Source organism: Podarcis pityusensis (assembly GCF_964106645.2).
Source record: "Podarcis pityusensis genome assembly, chromosome: 13".
NCBI lineage: Eukaryota > Metazoa > Chordata > Lepidosauria > Squamata > Lacertidae > Podarcis > Podarcis pityusensis.
This window is the reverse complement of record NC_138038.1, coordinates 34,180,567-34,206,468: the sequence shown is the minus strand read 5'-3', so window position 1 is coordinate 34,206,468 and position 25,902 is coordinate 34,180,567. Positions and strand designations below refer to the sequence as shown.

Genomic DNA, 25,902 nt, shown 5'->3' with positions numbered 1-25,902 from the left:
CAAAATTCCAAACGGCCTCGCCCACTTCCGCGTCCCGACGTCACCGCGCATGCGTGCGTGAAAGGCTACGGGCCGAATGGACTAAGCGAGCGCGCGAGCGCTCCTTTCAACGGAAACGCCTCTCTTTAACTGTCAGCCCCCGATTTTTTTGTTTGCCCAGTCAGTCAGTGCGTTGGCAGGTGGGTGGACGAGGCCAGCTGGGTTGAGGACAGAGGAAAGGCCTCGCTCGGACTCGGAGGCAAGCCTGCAAGCGGGGACTTTGCCGAGGAGTCCCGGGGCCGCCCACTCGATAGGAAACAGACGAGGCTTTTTTGCCTTTGGGGAGGCGGGACCCGACGTCGGACGCGGCACCTGAGGAGAAAGAACTGGAAGCGGGTGGTCGGGTGGGCCTAAGCGGCCTCCTTCGCTCGAGCGGGAGGGGGAAGTCGCGGTAAATGAAGAATTGCCGTCTCCTCGCGAGTGAGGAGCCCTGGTAAGTGTGTGTGAGCAAGCAGTGCATCCCGGGGAAGGGCGAACAATACCGGGGCGGCCGGGCCCCCACCCGAGCCTGTCGGAATTGGGGGGGCGGGGGCTACATGCAGCTGCTCGCCCACCCCGAGACTAGGGAACTGCTGGAAGCGCCTGCCTTCCTAGCGCCCAGATCCGGCGCATGACGGGGAGTTGGACTAGATGACCTCTAGGGTGTCCGTTCCAACTCGACAGTTCCAGGATCCCGAAGGGAAAAACGAACTCTGGTTCTGTTTGTTGGGTGGTATGGCAAACAGGTCGAACCAGAACTCGGAAACCTGCGTTGGATCTCTCTGAAGAGCCTCTGATTCAACGCTCACTCCCCCTTAGAGTGACTCAGGTCGTTGTCTATGCCATACATTTAAAGCGCGTTTGCAGCACCCCCACTCCAGCAAGAACTGTGGGAACTGTAGTTTAGGGGTGATGGGAATTGTAGTTTTGTGAGAGTAAGTTACAGTTCCCAGGATTCTTTGGTGTAGTGGGGGATATGTTTTAAATATATGGTGTGTTCTCAGCCTCAGTTGATCCACCTGGGTTTTCTGGGTTCCCTGGATGTTTTCTGTGCCAAGGGAAACAGTGTCCCCCCCACCAGTCAGACCATAAGGGCCTTCACCTGATGTATTGTCTATGTCGGCTGAAGTGGTGAAGCTAGGGGAGACTTGTAAGGTACTGGGGAACTCCAAGGGCCCCAGCTGACCTGGAAAGTGCAAACCCCCATCCCCTTGTCCTGACTGACATAAGTAATAAGGGTTGTTCTAAATGGCTCCATGATGGGCACCCCTTTGGTCAGACTGGGAGAGCCAGCCTGCCAAAATAAAAATAAAAAAAGACTTTTTAAAAGCCCATCTGTCAAGCTTGAGTTAACAAGCACAAATTGTACATAGAACCAGTGTAGGGGAAAAGTCATGTGCCCTGGGTAGCAGGTTGAGGTGTGTGTGGCAAAATTACAATCTTGTTAAAAAATGAAATTGCCATTTTACATACTTTAAAGTGGTTTTATGATACTTAAATCCCCTCACATTGAGTTAATATAGTTCATAAGAAACGGGGAGTCCCAGAACATTAACTCATTATTTATTTTGATGTAATTAATATGTGGCCATTACTGTACCACTTTTTCAAATACGGTACTGTTTCTGAGAACTGTGTGGCCAAGAAGCTGAGAATGAAAGAAACCCCCAAGTGCCAAACTTGATCACAGAAGTTTCTGTTGGTTAGGAGAAAATTATAAGCCCATCTGGAATTGCAGCAGCTCCATCTAGCAAAGAAGGCTGGTTATCGCTGTGGTTGGATTGTATAGCTAGCACACATCTGGGTTTCCCATGTATCCTTCCCCTGCTTTTCCCCATGTTCAAATTTCTATAAGTGACCCCAGGGATCCAAATCTTTCTTTATATTTCTAACTGTTCACAACATTTGCACAAACCCAGTGCAAATATTTCAATTTGACTTAGGGCTGGGTAGTATTGTTTAGAATGTAGAAAACCCACAGCAACTGAAAAACAAAACATGAATGTTTAAAGAAAGGCAATGGTTGGTTTGGTATGTTACAATTCTTTCACCAAGAATGATAAAGACAACAGAATTGTGGATTTACTTATTTTTAATTGAAAAGACACTTGTGCCTGGGCACCCAGATACACACTAAGATGGGAATCAACTCTAGGCTACTTCCAAAGAAGTGGAATTGATAAGTCAAATCTCTTTGGAAGGAAAGGGGTTTCCAACTTCATGTGTCCATCTCTGTAACACTGATCTTGACATGCTAACAGCCCTTAGAAAATGTGTTCAATAATGCTTTAGAAGCCAACATGGTAAAATCTTCTCTTTTACAATGAAAGGTTTCTAATGATAAAATAAAAACAGGAAAAAGAAATATAGGATCATTATATTGGAAAACTTGGTTGTCGTTTATCATCACACTTAGCACCAAAAGTTGCCGGGATGCCTGAATCCTGCTGCAGAGAAAGTTCCACACAGTAACATCATTCCTCAGCATTTTCCAGAAGAGCAGCGACCTGAGAAAACAGAAGGGGGGGGGGAAATGTAGAAAAAGAGGCAGGCATTGTTCCATATTTCATCCTTGCACTTCCAGAAACAGGTTGCAGAAAGGCATGTGGTGGGGATAGAAACTGATCAGATAGGAACCAAACTATGGAAGCTCAGATTTGTACAACAGACTGAGTAGTAAGGATAGCGAACAGCCGCAATTATGAAAGATAGGGACCCCATCTTTCTTACCTCTGTACCCATTTCCCAGAAAACCATTCATTCCATACTTAGATTCTTTTCCTCCTAGAGCAAAACAGAAAAAGTGACTGGTTTTTTCCTTACTCTTATTTGGTGTACAGAACGCTTTTCCATTTATTCCAAAGCAAGAAATTCACTCAAGACCATTTGTAGCCTCTTTTTGTACAAATCACAGTGCTCAAACATCCAATTATCAAAACATAAAGTGTGAAAAGGCATTGCAAAGACTACAGTATGCAGTGCATGCCTATGCATGCTTTCTCAGAAGCAAGTCCTGTGTTCAATGAATTACTCCCCAGTAAGTGTTAAGAATTGCAGCCCTAGGACTGCAGGCATTATGTTTGCCATTCCTTTTGTGGTTGCTGTGTTCAGTTGCTTCTCCTCGTAGAGATCTGTCAAGATCAGAATAACTTTGCATTTGTCTTTGTTCAGATGTTCTAATGCTGTTTTATTTCTGAGAAGTGATATTATTTTTAGTTGCAAACATACGTAAAGTTATTTGGCATATGTATCAAGTTTCAGTTTTTTACTTTTATGATACCCCATAGCTACCTCCACAAAAAAAGAGGAAACCTACAATACTCAGTTGAGTATCTTGGCTATGATTTCTGTCACCATAAGATTACACAATACCTAGGGCAGGCTTCCTCAACCTCAGCCCTCCAGATGTTTTGAGACTACAATTCCCATCATCCCTGACCACTGGTCCTTCTAGCTAGGACTCATGGGAGTTGTAGGCCAAAAACATGTGGAAGGCCGAGGTTGAGGAAGCCTGGCCTAGGGGGAGGCGGGGCACATTGATGCACCAACAATATTTCAATTTCAAGAAATGTTATTCGTATCGTGACATCACTAAAATGTGTCTATACATGTGTGAGTACAACAGCTGCAACCATGCCGTCCGCTAGTTAGCCATTGGCGTTTGACGAGAGTAGCTGTGCTTTTAGCATGGCCAGCTAAAAAATTACGTGAAATGTAAGTGTTCTGACACTGTTTTACATCATTTAGTTAAGATTTTAAAATACCAAGGGTAATCAGGATTACACGTGATTTTAAAATAAATTCAGTGGTTTTACTAATAATTATTTTCTGAAAATGTCTGTGGGGTACTTTGATACACTAAGAAACGGGGCACATTGATATGTATAAAAGTGCCCTGCAGTGTACAATAGTGCCCCAATATACAAGTCTGCATGAAATCACTAAACTAGTTATTCTGTTTTCCAGAAAATGGTGCGAACTTATAAACCTAAGACTGATAGAGGAAGTATCGATGAGGAGAACGTAAAGACTGCTATATCTGAAGTTATATCAAAGAGATTGTCTATACGGAGGGCAGCTGACAAATACAGGATCAAAGCTGCTACTTTGCAACATCGCATTGAAAAGTTTCGAAAAACTTCTGAAGAAAATGAAGCATCATCTTCTAATATATATGGGTCCAAGTACACTGTTGCACAGGTTTTCTCAACTGAACAAGAGAAAGCATTTACTGAATATTTATTGAACTGTAGTAAAATGCACTACAGGCTGTCTTTGCAGCAAGTCTTGGTTTTGGCTTATGAATATGCAGAATATTTGGGGTGTAGATATCCGGAATCCTGGAAGAAAAATAGATGTGCTGGGAAAGATTGGGCAACAGGATTTAGAAAGAGGAATCGGGATCGAAGCCCCAGAAAGCTAGAAAATATGAGTGCAGCACAAAGTTTTGTGTTTAATAAAACCGCAGTCACTGATTTTTTTGACAATTATGAGCGTGTAACAATGCACAACAAATTTACGCCTGATGATTTTGCACGAATGCAAATGTTAGATTCGAGTTCTAAAAATATTGCTGATGTTACGGATGTGACAAATGAAGAAAATACACAAGAGCTAGGTTTTGTGGACATTGATATTAGCCAAAATGATGAGGTTCTCGAAAACTGTGAAGAAGACAAAATACCAGTTGTTGAAGCCAGCCGATTGGAAGAGGATGTAACATTATCTCCTAAGGTCGTTCCACCAGGCTCTACGCCAATATTGTCCCCTGAAGTAGTTAGACCATATAAAAAAAAAGTCATTGGTAAAAATACTTCTTCCTTGAATAGCGGAAGAGGGAAAGGAAATTGAGACTCTTCACTGATATGCCCAAAAAAGATAGATTACAGAGATTGCATGAAGAGAAGGAAATAAAACAGCAAGTTAAAATGAAGCAGAAAGAAAAAGTTGAAAACGGCAAAAAAATGATTGTGTTTAATGGAAACTAAAAAAACTAAGAAGAAAAGATGTTCAGAATCTGACTCCAATACAAGTTGGAATGAATCTGTGGAATTGAGTGGTGGTGGTGGTGATGGTGATGATGATGAAGATTTTGAAGTTGCATCTAATTCAGAAGTTGAGGATATAAATTTTGATGTTCCCAATCCTGAAAATATAAATGTTGGAGATTTCCTACTCATTAAATTTGAAAAGAAAAAAACTTGTTTACTATGTGGCCAAAGTCATTTCCAAATATAATATGACCGATTATCAAGTGTCATATCTCAGGGAAAAAACAGGATCTTGTATGTTTGTCTTCCCCATTGTAGAAGATAAGACAAGTGTTGATTTCAAGGATGTTGTTTTGCAGTTGCCAAAACCAAATTTCTCAAAGGGCACATCTCGAACATCATCTCTCACAATTAATTTTTTTCCATTAAATTTTTGTAAATAAATACCATTCTCATACAATTTACGCTTTGTTTCAAAGTGCCCCATCCAATGTATCTAAGTGCCCCATAGATGGGGCAGAATGATACAAAACCCATTTTTTACTAAGGTCATTATATTCTCATTGTCTTCTAACTTTAATGGTTCTTTTGCTTGCTCTTATAATATTGATTAGTTATGCCATGCATAAAGCATTTTTTATGATTATTTGACTCAATTTTGTTACATAAAATATGAGATTGAATTTTTCTGCATCAATCTGCCCCACTTGTTTGATATGTATGACTACACTTTCCAATGAGAGTGCATCCATGTAAGTTGCAGAAGCATTTGAAAACATAATGACAAGAAGGATAAACCACTGGAATATTTTCGAGCGTTGCAAGATAAATTTGAAACTAGACCTACATTGAAGAAAATGTTTGTTCAGAAATCGGTTTTAAATGATAACGGTTTAATCACATCTTATGAGATATCCAAACTGATAGCCAAGGAAAGGGCAATCCTTGATTTTGCCAGCAGTGTCTGTTATATCAACCGTTATGAACCAAAATGCTTGTGAAATTATCAAATCCATCCTTTTGAACAATAAATCAGTGTCAAGGTGTATTGATGGAATGGCAATAAATATTGAAAACCAACTAGCCTCGCAGTTAGAAGTTCATAAGTTTGCTTTCCAAACTGATGAATTGTGTATTCCAGATAACAAAGCCATACTGATGGCTTGTGTTAAGAGATTTGCATGATGACAAATTGAAAGAAGAAATGCTGTTTGCTTGAAAGCTTAAAACAAAAGGTGAAACAATTTTTGAAGAAGTAAAGAGGTACATCAGTGAGAAAGATATCCCTCTTGAGAACATTCTGGACCGTGCTACTGATGGTGCTGCTTCTATGACACGTAGATACAGAGGATTTACTGCATATTTTAAAGGTGTAGCAGAAGTATTCTATATTCACTACATAGTTCACCGACAACACTTGGTTTCAAGATCACTAGCAGGGTGCTTGCATGAGTCTACAAATTTTAATAAAAGCAGAAAATTACATTAAATCAAATGCGCTTCAAGATCACCTGTGAATTATTTACTCAGCCTAGCACAGAATTGCCTTAACATAACAGACAGAGTTGATCTTGGTTATCTCTCACAGCAATAGAACTGAATATTAAAAAGTTTGTTTCTGGTCATCAAACACAAGAGTCACATTGATCGAGAAATACTTAAAGTATAATTTTTTATGTAATATTTTGTATTATAAATAAAACATGTTCTATTTACAAATAAAACATTTAAATAGCTACCTGTCTACTGATAGGAGAGGGGTGGGGCATGGTCAGAAAAAGGTTGAGAAGCTCTATACCTCTTGGGCAGGGAAATCCAATCTCTTCCTCACTGCTACAAGAGAATACAACTTTAGAACCACTTACCATATCCTCCCAGTGCTTGTCCAGCGCCCAATGGACTGCCATACCCTCCTGGAGTTTGTCCTGCTGAATAGGGACCATATGCACCTGCTAGACAGAACAAGAGCCAAGTGAAGCAGCAGAGCAACTGGTTGCAAAAGGCATCCCCAATTACACCAATCCCAGGCAAATCTATCCTAAAGAGCAATGGTGGGGAGGGGAGCAGTGCCCTTTTAATATATATTTTTTGCATTTTATTAAGTTTCAACATTTTTAGCATACAATCCAATACGCAATCTCTTTTTTTGTCAACTTCCTACCCCATTTTCCTTGAAGGAGTAGTTTGTCTCCTGCTGCACCCAATTGAGAGCTGTGCTTTTTATTATTATCTTGCACCTTCAGCCTTACCTGCCCCCAGCCCATTAGCTTGGGAGTCTCGTCCATTCATATATCCTATTCCGTTCCCATTGCCTGCAGAGGAAGCAGAGAGTGAGAAAGAGGGAAAGAGCATAACAACAAAAGACCACCCCAAACCAATTAGTCCATGAGCTCAGGCTTTTAGGATTAGGAAGATCCAGGAGCCCCAGCCTTCTTCAAGTTGATATATTCTACAAACATCAACTCTAAAGGAAAACAGTTGAATCTCCTAATCTAGAATGTATCATATTTTGTACATGGGTGGCATTAAATGAGCAATGTAAATATTTACAGTTGCTAACTGCATGCCTCAAATGCATCTGAAAGTTTTGTTTGCTACCAGTGAATAGCTGTGTTAAATTCTAAAACTTGTATCTCAGGGTGCCAGATGCAAAACAGCTGGGCTTTTGCACCTTTAATATTTGTGTAGAATAGGTAAGATCAGCGGGTGTAGCTTGTCATGAAACTATTAAAAGCGTAGGAGCCGTCCTTTTTTTGCATCCGGCCACCCTAATGTATCCGCAGCAAACTAAACCTAACTTGGTCTATTAACAGATAACATTCTATCTCTTTGTTGTGCCTAGTTCTTTGGGACTAACTGCTATCACCAGAGCCAAAACTGGCCATGTAAGTAGACCTCAGTATTACCAGTTTGGTGTACTCAGTTCCCCAATCCATACTGCTTTTCAGCAGATGGATGTGCTTGAAGCTCTACTCTGGTTCTGTGACTTAGGTGGACTCTCTTTCACCTACCGTATTTGGCTGCAGCTGGGTCTACAATGCCATCAGAGCCACCAGGTTGTGCTCCATAGGGGCTCTGAGGAGCTCCTGGAAGGCATGAGAAGAAGAAAAGTTGGGAGGGCAAGGGGATATGATTGCTCAACCCACCAAAAACAAATCCCTCCACTATCACACCCCAGTCCTGGAGAAAGCACACTACTTGCCAAGATGTACGACAATGTACAATAAGAATTTATAAGCTAAGCCCAACAAGTTGCAGCTAGAACTGTGTGTACTAAAGAGTTAAAAGTCTGCAGCAAAAGAAAGCCCCAACTCTGCCATCAAAAGTAGAATTCTGCAGCCTATATATCAGGGATGGGGAACTCGTGTCCTTCCAGTTGTTGCTGGACTCCAGGGCCCATCAGCCTCAACCAGGAGAGCCAACAGTCAGGGTTGATGGGAGTCTTGGGTTGCAGGTTCCCTATCCCTACTATTTACCGTATTTTTCGCTCTAAAAGACGCACCAGACCATAGGACGCACCTAGTTTTTGGAGGAGGAAAACAAGGAAAAAAATACTCTGAATCCCAGAAGCCAGGACAGCAAGAGGGATTTGGCTTCTGGGATAGCCGCGCAACCTGCATTCGCTCCATAAGACGCACACACATCCCCCCTTACTTTTTTGGAGTGAAAAAGTGCGTCTTATAGAGCGAAAAATACGGTACATAGATCAGGGAGCGGCAAAGTTTTTGTGGCTTAGGCCGGTTCACGGTCCCGCAGATGCTGCGGTTGGCCGGAGTGTGCATGCATGCATGCGCAAGCGCTATTTCCAGCGCTCCTGACAGGGAGGAGGCGTGTGCAGCTTCCCATTGGCTGCAGGAGCCGACCAAGCAGGTGGTGGGGGTCCCCGAGCAGGCGGTGGGGGTGCATGGGCCAGTTAAACGACCCCCAAGGGCTGCTTGTGGCCCATGGGCCTTAGGTTGCCGACCCCTGACACAGATGTTACGCAAATGAAGCAGGTTTGCATGTGTGTTCTGCTTTGCATAAATGGTTCTGCCCTGAGTCTACGCAAAGAAGAGTAAAGTATATTTCACAGCTACTTACTCTTCACTTTGGGGACCCAGGGCAGAACCATTTATGCAAAACAGGACACACATGCAGATCTGCCTCATCTGCATAGCATATATATTAGTACCACAGCTGCTCTGCCTACAAGCCTATCTTCACTGATTGAGGGGGTCTCCAATCTTGGGCCCAGGGCCTCAAAACCCTAAAGAAATCTAAGAATTCATTGTGGAAATAAAAGAATACCCATTTTGCAGGTCTGACCCCCTAAAAAAAAGGCAACCCTCTACCAAAGGCCCTCAAAAATTCCTGGTTTTATTTATAATAAATTGGGAGAGCCTTCTGAGAATACCGGTCGGTGCATGAGAACCCCAAAAGCACTACATTTGGGACCCCAGATTGTGTATGTGTTTTAGTTGTACCTGAAATAATCAGCACTTGACTCAAAATTGTGCTTTTCCTGCAGTCATACAGAGTACCAGTCTGAGGCACACCTACCCCTGCTGTCTTAACTTACCATATCTTCCAGCACCATAGTCTCCTCCCAGGCCAGCAGCCTCTGGCTGCCCACTGTATGGGAGTTGCCCTGTCCCTGTAACGCAGATCATAGGAGCCCAAGGAAGGGCAAGAGAAGGTCACAGAGAGGATCCCTTGATTGCCCCTTTGGCACCCCTCTTTCCCACACCTTAGAACAATTCTACAGAAATTCTCCCATGCTGACACAGGAGGACACACCTGCACCAAATGGTTTCAGGGTCATTCCGTTTCCCCTCCAGAAAACTAGCTTTTTTAGGAAATGTCAGCACCTTTGCCGAACAAAAATTCCCTGCATTCTCTGGGAGAAGCCGTGACAGTTAAACAGGTAAAACAATAAGCATTCAACACAGTCACACCCAGGCCATTTTCATCCTCCCTATGTTTCCTAAGTCATTTATGCAGCAATTAAGGCATGTTTCACCCCCTCAGGGCCAGTTGAAGCTAAAATGCCTTGCAAGTCAACTCTGCTCCCCTTCAAGCTGCAGAAAACTTTGCCAGGCTGTTTGTCAGTTGCCTTATGTAGGAAGGAAGGAAGTCTCTTTTCCCTTAGGGAGCGTAATAAAGACTTACCTCCATATTTAGCAGCAGCAGGATCTCCAGCAGGGCCTCCTAATTGACTGCCATAGGGAGCCCGGGCACCTGCAAAGACACCCAAAGGCTCAGTATACAGCTCCTCCCTGCCTGCTTGTCTCAAAACCTAAAATGGTTCATTTCTGAAGCAGTGTATCAGGGGATCAACCCTTCCTCATCTTCTTTTTCTTCTCCCTAATGGGAGCTGCAGTTACTCGATGAAATGGAAGAGACCTGTGATGAGCGGTAAGAGCTGATCAAATGCAGTCAAGGCAGAAGGCAAGCTTAGCTTTTTTACTCCCATGTCATTTTTCAATTGCCCCTTCCACTGATGCTCTTGTTTGTCTTGCAAGGCAGGGAAACCTACGCAGCCCAACTGTTGCACTCTTAGCCAGTTCTACACAGGCAGGGGGATCTGCTCATGGATATAGGAAGGTGCTCAACACTGGTGTCAGGCTATTTGTCAATCTAGACCAGAACAATGTACTCTTGACTGGCAGCCGCTTGTCTTGTGCAATCATTCTCATCCCCTACTATCATTTCTTTTGTTGTGGTAGTCCAGGGATCAATTCTGGGAGCAAGATGTGACCTATCCTCTTTAAAAGGATCTTCCCATTGGCATGTGTGCCGTTTCCCACACAGGGGGCTCGTCCACACTTCTGCTTGTCCCATGCTTTCTTGGCATCGGTTGGAACAGTTTTGCCTTTGCCCTGCCACTTCCCCCTGGAAAATCCGCTCTTTTAACACTAAATTAGATTCAACAGCAATCCACAGAAAACCTGATTGCCCTTTGTTCTAATACAGCGCTAAGCCACAGGTTTTCTCAGGGGAAAGCAGCAGGGCAAACAGAGCCTCAAAATGTTTGTCTGAACTTCCTGTGAGTTGTGCCATGTGGAATGGACTGTGCCCCAAACACATCTAGCTTGGCCCTTAGTGGAAGGCAAAGGCCCTTTCTTAGCATTAATTCACATATTCTGCAGCTGAATCTCAGGACACTGAAAGAAAGTTCTGGAGCTGAGTCAAGGCGAGCCAATGGATAAGTCCTGTAGCCTGTCTCTTTCTTATCCACTACCCCCCCCCCCGCCTCTACTGATGAAATGTCATATCTTCCCCTCCACTTACCCAATCTTAGCCCTAAATTTATTCCCCCATCGTTGCCAATATAGCATAGTGGCCAGTGTGGCACTTTGACTTGAGAGACCTGAGTTCAAATGCTGACTTAGCCATGATACTCACAGGACAGCCTTGAGCAAGCCACCCACTCTGCAGTCTAAAATGTGTCATCAGGGCTGTCTTAAGCATATCTGGCGCCGTGGTTCAAAGATCCCTCCGGCGCGCCCGTTTCCCAGAGTTGTCGACCTTTTCCCAAGCCTCTGCGAGGATCGCTCTCCTCCCGCGGAGGCTTGGGAAGGAAGCTGCATGCCCGCCAGCCATATGGTTGACGGGGCACAGCTGGCGGGCATGCAGGGAAAAGGGAGGCTGTCGGCAAAGCCGTACAACTCCACCACTCGCTGGGGCGCCCCTGAGAGGCCAGCGCCCTGGTGCAACGTGCCCGTAAGCCCAATAGGAAAGATGGCTCTGTGTGTCATAGGGTTGTTGTGCTAAAATGCCACTCCAAGCTCCTTGGAGAATAAAATGTGAGGAGTAAATACTAACCATTCCCATTCCCATATCCAACACCAGGATATCCATTTCCTCCAGCACCATAGCCTGAGAAAGAAAAAACACATCTTTACGATTTCCCAAACCAAACAGAAACTGATTCCATTCAGGCTGAATATGTACTCGAGAGCAGTGTTACATAAACAGTGGTCTGGAACCCCACAGTGGGCCTTAGGCCACTTTCAGATGAGCCTCAGTGCCACAGCCAGCCCACAGCCCCCTCCTCAGTTATCTGTCCCATGCAATAGTCTTTTGGTTGGATTAAGTTGCATCATGCTGCATAAAGGTGAGTGGGAGACAGAGAAGTGGTTTTGGGAAGAAGGGAGGTCTCTTTTCTCTGAGGGGAAAGAGAGATGTTCAAGGAAATTTAGAAAGTCTGATAAAAGGTTAAGAAATGTTTCAATATAAAGTCATATCTCATGTTACGTTTGCTTCATGATACGTTTTTTCAGGTTGCGTCCCGCGGCGACCCAAAAATACTAGAAAGGGTTACTTCCGGGTTTCACCAATCGCGCATGCGCAGAACTGCTAAATCGTGCTTCACGCATGTGCACAAGCACCAAATTGCGCTGCGCATCTGCGCAGATACGGCGCTTCAGGTTGCGGGTTTTTCATGTTGCGAACGGGCCTCCGGAATGGATCCTGTTCGCAACCAGAGGTACCACTGTAATTAAATAATAATTATGAATATTAATAAACTAGGGGTACAAAGGAAGGAGATATGAGAGTTAAGCTGCTATGGGAGGAAGAAGTAAAAGGACCAGAAAGGAGGGATGAAAGAAACACAGGTTTTTTTTGCTCAGGGTGGGGGAATAAGGTACAAGTTGAGTCTGAAAGTAGAATGGGAGAAAAACTGCAGGAGATGGGTAAAAATACTTTGAGAGGCATGCAGTGATGGGAAAGGAAAAAACAGAAAAAGGCTTTTCCACTTAAGAGTCTCTGGATCAGCACATTCTGCCTAAAAGGGGGGGGGGGGCAAATACCTCCAGAGCAAATGTCTGTACTTTGCTTTAGGACAGCTGAGCTATGGGATTTCTTGTCCCAAGGAAAATGCTGCGGCAAAGAATTCAGCAATTCCCAAGGATGGATTAGCTATCAGTAGAAAACCACGTTAGTAATTGCCAGCTGATGGTGCCAAACTCTGCCTCCATTTGCCATCATTTTGTGACTGGCTCTGCCCACTGCGCCACCATTTTGTGACTGATGGGCCCAGAGGGGCTAAAAGTGAGAGCCCCCTGCTCTAGAGCACTCCCTGTAGAATAAATGGATGGATGGGCAGCAATATGTCTGTTCACATAGACTTTTCAATAGGTTGGCCAACTGCTCCACCTTCTGGGCGTATATTTTCATTGCTGTTTTGTGCAAGTATGCACTGGCTGAAAAGTATTATTTCCGCATTATTTTGCTCAACTGCTAGTGCCTTTGAGTTGGTACCATGATTAGGCTTGCCATATTTCAAAAAGTGAAAATCTGGATACAATGCTTTTTTTTCTTTCTTTCAAAATCTCAAAAAATAAAAATAAAAATATTGACTTCCAACATGGGTTGCGCCATATGTCCAGATTTTCCCGGACATTCCAGCAATTCCCATCTGGACATTGTTTTTGACTGCAGTATTCTAGCTATGACCAGGAAATTCCTGATGTATAGCAGTCCTAACCATGATAGATAACGAAGGTGGACAAGACTTTGCATGCAACAGATCTGCCACAAAGATTTGGGTGAGTTTTCTGAGAAGCATGTATTAGTTTTGCAGATAAGTGTCCCAAACATGGGATAGCAGCATAGACACACGCACACAAAATAAAAGGGCATGTTCTGCAAAGTAATGTCAGGATAAGGAGCTGCCTAATACTTAGTCACGCCATTGATCCTCCTAGCCCAGTACTTTCTAGTCTGACTGGCCTGCTGCCTGAAGTCTCTTGAACAGACCTTTCACATGCCAGGCTCCTTGTTTCTGGGGCAGAGGATAAACATGCTTGTGTCACAGCAGTCTATGGCCAAAAGCAACTCTGCCACTAGCTCCATTTGACTCCCCCAGTACCAATTTACTGCACAATATCAGAGCGTGTCTCTCTCACCATTGCCATATCCATTAGGGATTCCATTGCTTGGGTAGCCTCCGGCTCCAATTCCACCAATATAGGCTGATGTACAAAGCATGCAGAAAAGAAAAATCAGTTGTGGATGGAAGTGATCACTCCTTTTTTCCTCCCCTGCCCTTCCTCCCTGGTCTGCACAAGGCAAAATCGGTTTATGATGACAGGTTTCATGGCGGGGGGGGGGGGTCAAAAGAAGAAAGAGCTTGTATCTCAGCATGGGCAAAGTGCTTTCTCCCTACAAATGAGGTGTCCCAGCCCTAGAAACAGAATACAGAGGCTCTAGCTCAGATGACATATTTACTAAACAGGGTTGGGCCCCAATACCCCTCTCTGGTGAAATTAATCCTTAGGAAAGTTAACAGCAAATCCCACTCTCGTTTGTTTGTTTGTTTGTTTGTTTGTTTGTTTGTTTGTTTGTTTGTTTTGGGGCCCCATCAAACTTTCCCAGCTCACCTTGCTGTGCTCCTGTTGGGTAGCCACCAGTACTGGGCCCTGCCCCATAACCTGCTAAGAGAGAAAGAAAGAAATTCTCTTTTCACAGATATCTAGGGTTCACCCAGTTGGGGCTGGTGCCTGTTGGGTGTGGTAGCACAGAAGGCAGGGAGCCCAGCAGTAGGTGGCGCCAGAGCCAGTGACAGGCAGAGCCAACTAATTCTAGCTTTACCACCCTCCCCCTCCTGAGATCTATTAAGGCAAGACTGAGAGGGAGGAGGAAGCTGACAGGCAGTGTCACCTCCTGGGTAGTTGTAAATAGGAAGGCAGGCAGGTGAAGGCTGGCTGACAACAGGCTGGGGTTACTGGGGCAGTGCCCCATTTCCCCTAGTGGACAAGCCACCACTGGGTTTATCTGAAGGTTGTGGCTAGTGGTACTCTTCTTGCCTCAGTTCAGAACTGAGATTGGCAAACCAAGCTAAAACATCGGTAAAGGTAAAGGGTAAAGGGTAAAGGGTAAAGGGACCCCTGACCGTTAGGTCCAGTAGCGGACGACTCTGGGGTTGCGGTGCTCATCTCGCTTTATTGGCAGAGGGAGCCGGCGTACAGCTTCCAGGTCATGTGGCCAGCATGACTAAGCAGCTTCTGGCAAACCAGAGCAGCGCACGGAAACGCCGTTTACCTTCCCGCCAGAGCAGTACCTATTTATCTACTTTCACTTTGACGTGCTTTCGAACTGCTAGGTTGGCAGGAGCAGGGACCGAGCAACAGGAGCTCACCCCACCGCGGGGATTCAAACCGCCGACCTTCTGATCGGCAAGCCCTAGGCTCTATGGTTTAACCCACAGCACCACTCTTGTACATAGGTTATTTCCCCCGCTAGTCTAACTTTGAAATCCTGGCCACACTGAACTCCTGATTACACCATTAGAAGCTCAATTGGCCTTCTAAATGCCTCCCCCAACCAACACTCTACAGAATACTTTACCTTGCCCTGCTGCTCCCTTCCCTTTATCTAGTGGCAGTGATGGCAGTAGGAAGGGCTTTTGGGGACTGCTGAGCATGGTTGCAACAGCATCTGAGGAACAAGGAGCCCTGCTGTTTCCAAGGTGCCTGCCATCCATACTAAGGACTCAGGTGACCCGGAAAACCCCATTTCTCAGGATCTGTAACAACCAGGATCTTGGTGTCCCCAAAATCAAGTTGCCAGAGAAGGAGAGTGGCTTGATTTAAATTGCAACCTGGAGAAGAACTTTTGGATTGTTGGAATTATGAATTCTGTACACATGCAGCAGACACACAGCCCTAATGTTGGGGAATGATGGGGGGAGTATTTCCCGGTGGAACGTTTGTTGGTGAAAGTACTGCTACCTGATTTGGAAGGCTTGCCTCTGGCTCCAAGGCCTGCTGAGTGAGGAGAAAGAGACTGGGTCAGACCAGAACACTAGGTACAAAGAATAAGAGCAGGCTTGTGTACTTCATACTTAAAAAAAAATTACATAAATTAAATTTATGTGATCTGCATAAATGTTGCAAATTAAGTGCACTTATTTTGTCTACCTCTCTGCTTCTGGCAGTGATAGAAAGGGGTAAAGAGCTATGCAGAGTCCTCAGTCAGGACCCACTTTGTGGCCACTGAAAATTCATCTGAGCCCCTCTCTAGCTTCTGAAGGTTTCACAGGACCCTGCTACAGCCAGCATGCACTTGTGTTTCAAGGAAAGCAGATATTGCTCAAGATGATGAATTTCCCTTCTGGCATTCATCTGCATGGGTACTAGAGACAAGTAGCTCTGCTACCACACTCAGATGTGTAACTTCTAGAGACCTTAAAAAAAAGTTGTAAATTTTCATCACAGAACAACAATAAACACTAATCCGAGTACCATGGTTCTTGCCCTAAACTGCATACCTCATAATACAGTAAGATACACATCTTCACACTTATGTCAGATCATGTCTCTCCAAAAAGTCCCAAGAATCTTGACCCCCACCAACCCCCTATTCACATATGCAAAAAAAGAAAAAGGAAACCAGATCTCTGCAAAATTATTCTCTCTCACTGAACCCCATGCTTACTGAAATTGGTGAATTAATCTTTTGGATCGTATCAGCAGCCCTATGTTTGAAAACCAACCCTGTGGGGTACAACCTCCCTTCCGTACTTTCAAGTGTTTTGTCACTTCCAAGCCAGAAGATGCATATCCAGACCCTTCTGCTCAATCCAAGCACCCTCATGGAGTGATCAGGGTGCCAGGTGCGTGTTTGGAGTCAAGAACTGTCCATATTATATCCAAGATTACCATAACAGCTTTCCCCCAGGTAACTTCTGGAGGAAAAGGCTGAACCCTGGAAAATTATGTATCTGAGCATCTTGCACCACCAACATTTTAACAATGCACCCTTGTAAGGCAAAACAGCAACAACCAGACAGTGGTTTTCTGCAGACATGGAACACAGAATAGAAATGATCCCTAGCAAAACAGATAACTGGAGTGTCTGCAGCCTTGAGGTTGCCATTAGGCCAAATTGCACCAAACACTGGAGGGTCAAAACATTAACACACGTGGACAAAACAAAAGGCAACAATCTCATGATTAGTGGGTGGGAAAGCACCCTCAGATGAAGCCACAGAAAAAATACACAGCATCCAATGTCCAGTACTTCAGCTCCAGGGTCTGAAAATGAAGGAGGATGGCCAACAGTTCTCAAAAGGGTAAAATAAGCAGAAGGGTTGGTGTTTTTGCCAAGAAGTGCAGCTGGGTCACTTAGCGGTCTTCCAAGTTTGCAAAAAGTCTTGGCAAGCATTTTTTTAAATGGAGGGTTATTCGAGCAAGACGTGTTTAGCCAATGGAATGTTAAGAGAGTAAAGGAACAGCGAAGCACGTAAGTGAGGTACCTGTTGAACAGGTAATGAGACAGAAGGAAGAAGTAAAGGTATCTGACTTACTTCCCAAGGGGAGGCCAACACGAGGGTAACCAAGTCCTCTATAACCTGGAAGGCAAAGATGCATCATGAACGACGATGGAATAGAAACATCCCGTCTAGTTCCCCTCTTTTAAGTGGAATTTACATTTGCTTATTCAAATTTCCATTTTAAATCTGAGTGGCACTAAAAACAACAACTTAAGGTCACTTGCAGAGGACCTGTTTATGGAGCATTCATTCTGATTTGTCTGTAAGGTTGGAAGACTTTGTGTCAAGCAACATCCCACACTTTTCACTGCACTTTCCTTAGTGCGAAAAGTCCTACCTTGGGGGAAAGTGAGTTTGTTGTGCAAGAGCGCAAATTCAGCTTTGATGGTGCAACTTGAACTTTGCCAGTAAGTGATTGAATTTCTGACCCGAAATTAGTGGTAGTTTATAAAAATCACTGTTAAATAGAAATAAATATAAATATTAAGGCAGTTGGGCAAAGGAATCACACACCCCAGCTCAACAGATCTCAGCTTACCTTAAATCACTGAACCTGACAACACGTTAAGCAAAGGGAGAAGGGAGGGGGAGTGAGATTTTTTTATTTTTATTTTTTGATGCCAAAATAACTTGACCAGCTTTGGATACAGTGCACTTTGGCTTGCCAGGGTGGGCAGAGCCATAGCTGTCAACCTTCCCTTTTTTTGCGGGAAATTCCCTTATTTCAGCGCTGTTTCCCGCTGCTTCCCGCTGCTATCCCGGATTGTTAAATATCCCATAGACTGTCTCCGGGACAGGTGAGGCTGCTGATCCCTTATTTTCGAGGCTGCTGATCCCTTATTTTCAAATCTGAAAGTTGACAGCTATGGGCAGAGAACCAACATGTCCTTGGCTCTGGGCACTGAGACTCCCCAGAAGGAGAGGAAAGGCATCAGTCTGAAGACACCAAGGTGTATTGTGAATGCTGCTTCTGTCCTTCCTACCCTGTAGACTGGAATTGAAATGGGGACCACCAGGGCTGGCACTTGAGCCAGATTCATGAACAGCATCTGTGGGTGCTTGCAAGCCCCATAGCTTTCCCTCCTTTCAGAAGACATGCTAGCAGAATGAGACTGGGGGAGCAGGGCACTAAACTGTCATGAACAGAGCAAGAGACACACACAATCCTAAACCTGCAAGAGGTTTGTTTAGACAGACCATTACAGCATTAATTTTTCATTTAACCAGTATTTATTGATATTTATTGTTTTATTGTTATTTTTAACGGTCTTTCTATGGACCTCTTGTTGATTTTATCCCTATATGTTGTACTCTGCCTGAAAATGTGGGTTATATACCCATAAATAAATAAATACATATAATGATTGCTAAAACGAAACACTAACCTCCCTTTCTAATTTCTCTGCACAGGACATAATTTTACAAATCTCTGCCATGTACCCCCTCCTTTACACATGCTTTTATTTTTTATTGTTTGCAAACTGAAAGCCTGGAGCAATTGTTGTGCAAGTGCACAAATTCAGTTTAAATTGCGAAACTTGAATTTTGCTGGTAAGTGATTAAGTCTCTCTCTGAAAACGCCATATATATACGTATATATATATATATATACATTATTATTATTATTATTATTTCCTTGTACGGAAGAGCCCCTCGATCACATGGTTGCTCTTTTCTACACTGTCCGTCACCCAGCTCTGCCATTCAATTCCAGTTCATCCTGTTCCCCCTCTCATGTGCATGGGAGGCAGGAAGAAATGGAGACATGCTTCAGTGAAGTGGGAAAGAGAAGCCATCCTACCTGCTCCATATCCATTTGGGACTCTGTATCCTGTAGAAAGGCAGAAAGCATCAACAGATGGACAGGCAATATCAATGATTGCAGAAGGACTCTAGCTCAATGGTAGAGCATCTGCTTTGCAGGTTCCAGATTCAATACCCGGCATCTCCAGGTAGGGATGGCAGATAAGGTAAAGGTAAAGAGACCCCTGACCGTTAGGTCCAGTCGTGACCGACTCTGGGGTTGCGGTGCTCATCTTGCTTTATTGGCCGAGGTAGCCGACGTACAGTTTCCGGCTCATGTGGCCAGCATGACTAAGCCGCTTCTGGCGAAGCAGAGCATCACATGGAAACACCATTTACCTTCCTGCTGGAGTGGTACCTATTTATCTACTTGCACTTGACATGCTTTCGAACTGCTAGGTTGGCAGGAGCAGGGACTGAACAATGGGAGCTCACCCCGTCATGGGGATTCGAACCGCTGACCTTCTGATCGGCAAGTCCTAGGCTCTGTGGTTTAACCCACAGCACCACCCGCGTTGTGGGTTAAACCACAACGGGATGGCAGATACTCTGTCTGAAATCCTGGAGGGCCACTGCCGGTCAGTGTACACAAAACTGAGCTAGAGGAAGCAACGGTCTGACGAATGGAAGGCAGCTTCCTGTGTTCTGGAAACAACTGAGAAAAGTTGCTTAGTTCCTGCTAACGCCCTTGGTGGTTGCAACAATAACCCTTATCTTTGGGCAAAGACCAACCATGTTTCTACATTTCATATGGTCCATGGCTTAGCAGTGGCCCCACTGATGGATGCAGGACATCCTTCCCCTGGATGTCATTCCATGTCCTGCTCACCTGGCTTTCCTGGTTTGTTCCCGAAGCCTGGTCCAGCAGCCCCAAATCCATTCTGAGCACCTGCAAAAGCAGAAACATCTCTCTGTCAACCGCTTTCTGCCACCAGCGTAGGCCAAGCCCTAATAATCTCTTTAGGAGGGAACATTTTTGTTCCAGTCAGCTTTTGGCATATGAATTGACAGCTTGAAATTATTATTATTATTATTATTATTATTATTATTATTATTATTATTTTCTATTCCTCTGTATTTAAGGCCACCATCACAGCTAAACTTACCCAGCCCTGCTGGCAATCCTTGGGCCCCATAGCCTGGATATTTCCCTGTGGGAATAAAAAACAAAGGAGGTTATAGCTAGGGGAAATGAAAGTAGAGTGATTATAACAGATCAGGGCTTACTGCAAACCACAACATGGTATTTTCCTTGGCAGTTCCCATATGTTATGTACAATGTAGACTAATGAGGCCTGGGTTCAAATCCTTGCTGAGCCATGAAACTCACTGTGGGTGACTATCTCTCATCTTAAAACTACCTCACAGGCCTGGTGTGAAGATAATTTGTCAGTGAGAGAGCACCTTGAAGGAAGTGTGGTGTGTGTGAATTAATTAAACCAAGTCCCCTGCAGTGTACATTTTCTTCCAAATTTTGCTTCAGTTTTAAAGAATTGGGCAATGCTGTGAAGGTGGACAGCTGGAAAAGAACAACAAACTATTGCATATTGTAACAAAGAGGATTTGTTTCTGAGGAGCTGAAACACTTAAAATGCAGGTAAGTCCCTTGTGGGAAATCTACAAGCTTTCTAGAGTTACTATGAATGACATAGTTATTTATAATAACACTAAAAAGCTAGTATAGTAACTATCAGATGCTCACCACATTTTAAATGGATGCATTGCTCTATTATACCACCCGGCCGATATAAAAGCAACAGTTTGTTGTCTTAAGTACTGCATGATAATCCTATAGCAAATGCTAAGATGGGTACAGTATTTGATTCTGTCTAGATTTTCACCCTCCACCCCATACCCCGACCTCAAGATCTGCCGCAAAACTTACCGGCCTTGGCTCCAGCTGGTCCCAGTCCCAGTCCAACTCCTCCTCCTAAGGGATGAAATACAGACCACAAAGTATGAACTGCCCTCTTGTACTGGCTGTGGGTGGTTCAGCAGAGCCAACAGGGCAGGGTGAATGAAATGAGGGAAGCCCCATGAAACAGAAAGCAAAGAGCAGGAGATCTTTCAGAGGCACCAGTCAGCCTTTGTGTATGCACAGGAACTAGTTCAGGGTCAATATATGCACATTTAAAGCCACTCATTGAACTGGATTTTGAGGACAAAAAAAATAATCCCATTGATTTTAGCAGCTGCACACTATATACTTATGAGGGGTGGGTGTGATGCAGGATACTTACCCCTCATCAGGGATGGGAAGTAAGGACCTGCCCGGCCATTTGATTGCGGTTTAAATGCTGGAAAAGATCCACAAGAAAAAGGGAATGAGACTGGATATCACATACATCCTTTACCTTATTTATATTTCTGAGCCTTATCACTTCCCATATTGTTTTACACACCAAGCCTCTAGCATAAAGTTAATTATAACTCAATAGACTGGTTTTTGAAAGGGACTGCCTTAGCAGAACATAGAAAGAGCCCTGCTGGATCTAGGCCAGCTCTACCATTAAGCAGAGGGAGGCGACTGCCTTAGGCAGCTGATTTGGGGTATCGTGAAATAGTGGCAGATTGTCAATGAGTTATGCACCTTGACCTGACCATATGAGTGTGTGTGTGTGTGTGTGTGTGTGTGTGCGCGTGCGCATGTGCGAGCTGATTGCTGCTCTGTCTCAGGCAGCAAAATGTATTGGATCAGACTTAGCTCAGTTACTACTACTCCAGTGTTCTGTTCCCCCAGAAGCCAACCAGATGTCTAAGTGAAGCCCACAACCAGCAGCACCCAACCGTTTGTGGTCCTCAACAACCAGTCTTTAGAGGCATCCTGCTTCCAGCACAGGAAGGCGTACATAGTCATCCTCATGACTAATTAGCATTGACAGCTTTTATCTCCCATGGTTTCCCCCCTCCTAATCCCACTTGAAAGCCCTCCAAGTTCATGACCATCAGGGTGTTTTTCTTGGGTCCTTAGTTCACACTTTGTTCCTTGGGCTGTAAGTGGACAGCATGTTTTGCAGAACATCTAGAAGAGACAGCTGTGATAGACACTTTCCGTCCAATAATCAAGGCTTTTGTAGTGCCTTAGCAAACATAGATGGTGAGTGAGTTTTCATGGATTACTGGAGCCCACTTCACCAGATGTATGAAAGGTTTGTCTTCAGTTGGCCGGCAGACGAAGAGGAGCTCTGGTCCACAAAAGTTTACGCCACCATAAATCTGTTAAGTCTTCAGGGTGCCACAAGACTCTTGGTTGTTCCTGTTGCTGAGAGATTGGTTCTCCTCTCAACATCTGGCGGAAAGCATCCATCATTCTGCCCTGTCAGGCCCAGCAAAGGTGGCTGTGGGCCCTTCCACAAAGCTCCTTTCAAAGCCTGAGTCCCAGGTGCCAAAGGATTATTTCACCACCCTGGCCATCTGGCCCACCTGGGTCCCACCCTGTCTCCTGGCTCAGGGAGTTGGCCTGCCTGCCTTCAGGGCTTTGCAAGGGGGTGTCAGTCCCCTCTCCCCTGAGAAGGAGGTCTTTGTGTGTGCAGGGCTGCCCGGGGCATGGAAGGAATGTGGCATCCTTGTGCCAGGTAGAGATGTGACCTGGAAGGAACAGTATGCAAACTCCCAATCGTTGCCCTGAGCCTGGACTTTTTGGACAGCCCGGGGGCCAAAGAGGGATGTTGGGGTTATGAAAGGAAAGTTGGTTTGTGGGGCTCCTCTCCAATTTCCATGGGGCTTGCAGCCTCCTGACCCCTTTTGCAATGCACAAGTTCTGCTGTCATTTTGTGGGACCCTATGCAATGATCACACAATTGCCATTAGTTTTGACGTATTCTGGAATTAACTAGTACCTTGGGTTAAGAACGTTACCTCAGGATGAGAACAGTTTCAGGTTAAGAACAGACCTCTGGAATGAATCAAGTTCTTAACCCGAGGTACCACTGTACCATGGTTATGACTCATGGGTACTAATATTAACTACTTGTTTACAAAGCAGGTAAAATCTCCTAAGCGCTGTCCCAAGACAAACAAACAAGGCAGTCCCTGCCTGAAGAATCACAATCAGGCCATAGTTCAGTGGAAGCACACGTTGCCTTTCATGCAAAAGGTCTCCACTTCACTCCCCAATATTTCCAGGGCCCTTTCTGAAACCCTGGGAAGCTTCTGCCAGTCAGAGTTGACAATACTGAGCTAGACAGAGCAACAATCCAATTTGGTTTAAGACAACTTCCTAATGTAAGTGGCATGATACCAAAGGGAAAAAAGTATGGGAAAGGAAGAGGAAACAAGAGACTTAAGGGAACAATTATTGAAGGTGCATTATGTTGCTTTAATTGATTTTTGGCATGGAGCACCATTAGTGGCAGCAATATCAAACTGGTGCCTTAATATATTACTGCATTTTGTTTGGTTTTGTTGCAATTACTGTTTTTTTAACACACACACACACACACACACACACACACACACACACACTGATTTTAAGAACCTGAAGAAGTTGCCATTCAGCAGAAAGGTAGTATAGAAAATCAAGCTGCTTCCAGGCAGATGTTTATTGTGGGATCGGTGCTGCTTACGGCTGCATCACAATGCTAACTCATTTCTCCCACCTCCCTAATTCAATACAGATTTACCCTTTCTGACAGAAAACAAGTAAAACAAACGAACAAGCAATATCCTTTTAAATGTGTCTGTGGGATGGGTGGGTTTTTTTATTGGTTTGTGGTTTTTTCATGTTTTGTCTTGTATTTTTATGTTGTGAACCACCCTGAGCTCTACATATGAAGGGTGATATACAGATTTAATGAATAATAATAAAAAAAAGTTGCCAACAACTCGTTTCCAGTATTAAGTCCCTGCCTGGAAGCATCCTAAATGAATGAAATAAAATCAGTAGCAGTTACAGAGTTTGTAAGAGGCAGGATGGGGTTCTTCCTAGTGGGGATTAAAAAATTGAGAGGGAGTTGCAGAAGATGAGCCAGTTCTCATTAAGTGACCTGAAGCAGATGACTTTTGGTCATTAAGCTGAGAAGTACCTTTGTGCTTCTCTCCTCATAGTTGTTCCCTGTCCCTTGTGGATGCAAAAGAGGATATGCAAGAGACATAAAGTTTATTTATTTTTGCTCCAGTTGTGACCCACCCACCCTCATTGAAGCTACAATCCTATGGGTGCACACCATAGCTGTCAACCTTTCCCTTTTTTTAAGGGAAATTCCCTTCTTCCAAATAGGATTCCTCGCAAGAAAAGGGAAAAGTTGACAGCTATGGTGCACACTTAACTGGAAACAGCAGGGCAGATTTCAGAGTTAACATTCATGGGTCTGCACTGTAAATCTTCAGCATAACAATTCTCTCCATTCTTTTGAACAGCACAGTCCTATACCTCAATTAAGACTCTGTTGCAAATGAAGGATATGCTCCAAGCCCAGCATCTGCCCTGAAGGTGTTTTGGACTACAACTCCCATCAGCCTTCAGGGCACCTGGTTGGCAGAGGCTGCCCTAGCTCCTTCGCATAAATCTTTCTATCCCTACATTTTGGGGTGCTCAGTTGGGAGTGCAGGAATAATTAAATTTAACACCAAACTTCCAGTAGTCAAGGGGAAACCTGGCAACAGATGAGTGATGATCTCCTTCAATGTAAATTACCCAGTTCCTGCATCCTCCTTACCCACCTCTCACTGCATTCTGGTGCCCAGATTTACATTGTATAGAATGCCAGCCCTTATAGCCCTCATTTAAAAGCACCTATAACATTTGTTTTCATCTTCCCCAACAAAGTGTCTCACCAACATCACATTGCTGGTGCAATGTGAAAGGCAGCATGGTGTAGTGGTTAGAGCGTTGGACTAAGACAGGGGTGGAGGCTGAATGGACCTTCCCAGCTACACCCTCCCTCTTTTGATTTTTTTAAAAAATAAATTTCTATCTTGTCTCTCTTACCCACCTCTTGCAAACAGTCCCTCTGTTTATTCCTGGTGTTATCCCTCTAAGAGGAGCACGAAAACTGAATTTTCTGTTGTCTATTTCTGTTTGTCCCCTTTTCCATGTCCGTCTCCCAGACTTACCTCCTCCCTGCAGGCTGACCCTGGCCAGGCACAACAGCAGAAGCGAGGTGCAAAGATTCATCTTGGCCACTGTAAAGAGTCTGCAGTACCTTCTCAGAGTCTCTGGGTGCCCATAGGACTTGGAGGGGGGGCAGCCCCTTTTATTCCCTGCTTATGCTCCGCCCACCTCCCACCTTCTCTCCTCATTGGGTGTCTGGGCCACATTCCCTTCTACTGTGCCCAATGGGCTCCGAGTTTGAAGCACAGGGACCCTCGCATACTTCTCCTCAAGCAGCCTTGTTCTCTATACATACGTCCACATCCTTGCAAGACACACTTGCTGCTAATGCTGTCGGACACATCATCTCACTCCTCTGTGCATTTTCCAGAGGAGACCAGAGTACCACAACTCTATTGTACTTAATGAAGCATTAAAAAAGAAAAACTTTTACAGGATACAAATTAATTAACTATCATTTTTTTTAAAAATCGGTTAAATGATTTGATCTGCTTTTAGGCTGAGCAAATGTGCATAGGATTGCGTGGTGTCAAATACACTGGGAGATACCTCATGCTGTGTACAACATTGAAGCCTCACATTAAATGTAGCTGATCTGTAAAAAGGACTTTATAGTCTGAAAGTGGAGACAATGTATGTACCCAAGGAAACCTTTAATAAAAACAATAATAAAAAAATACACCGGGAGATCATCCGGTCATGGTGCTGCTACAGTGCTGTGTTCCCATCTTCCCTCCACACATCTGTTTCACCTGTCCACAGATGCATCCTTAACGCCT

The 25,902-nt window shown here is 44.4% G+C and overlaps 1 protein-coding gene and 1 long non-coding RNA gene across 13 annotated transcripts; one reads left to right on the top strand and one right to left on the bottom strand.

Annotated features, from left to right (window-relative positions):
* Positions 1-69: 69 nt before the first annotated feature.
* LOC308461241 lies at positions 70-6,745 on the top strand. The gene is made up of 2 exons (XR_013978843.1): positions 70-472; positions 3,985-6,745. It is a non-coding gene; the product is annotated as an uncharacterized lncRNA (long non-coding RNA).
* On the bottom strand, positions 2,093-25,218 carry GREP1 (glycine rich extracellular protein 1). 12 transcript variants are annotated; one of them, XM_080977975.1, is made up of 18 exons: positions 25,126-25,218; positions 21,312-21,368; positions 20,957-21,001; positions 20,178-20,222; positions 19,901-19,960; positions 19,070-19,099; positions 17,302-17,346; positions 15,722-15,760; positions 14,375-14,425; positions 13,901-13,966; positions 11,814-11,867; positions 10,158-10,226; positions 9,568-9,642; positions 8,021-8,095; positions 7,259-7,321; positions 6,875-6,961; positions 2,749-2,802; positions 2,093-2,525 (listed from the first exon to the last, which is right to left on the bottom strand). In XM_080977975.1, exons 1-18 carry the CDS (start codon positions 25,184-25,186, stop codon positions 2,500-2,502), a joined length of 1,002 nt encoding a protein of 333 aa, XP_080834101.1. In that variant the 5' UTR covers positions 25,187-25,218; the 3' UTR covers positions 2,093-2,499. The 12 variants fall into 12 exon arrangements, with proteins under 12 accessions (XP_080834101.1, XP_080834097.1, XP_080834103.1 ...); XM_080977971.1 differs by having other exon boundaries at positions 14,375-14,428; positions 15,725-15,760; XM_080977977.1 differs by having other exon boundaries at positions 6,875-6,958; positions 14,375-14,428; positions 15,725-15,760.
* Positions 25,219-25,902: the final 684 nt, after the last annotated feature.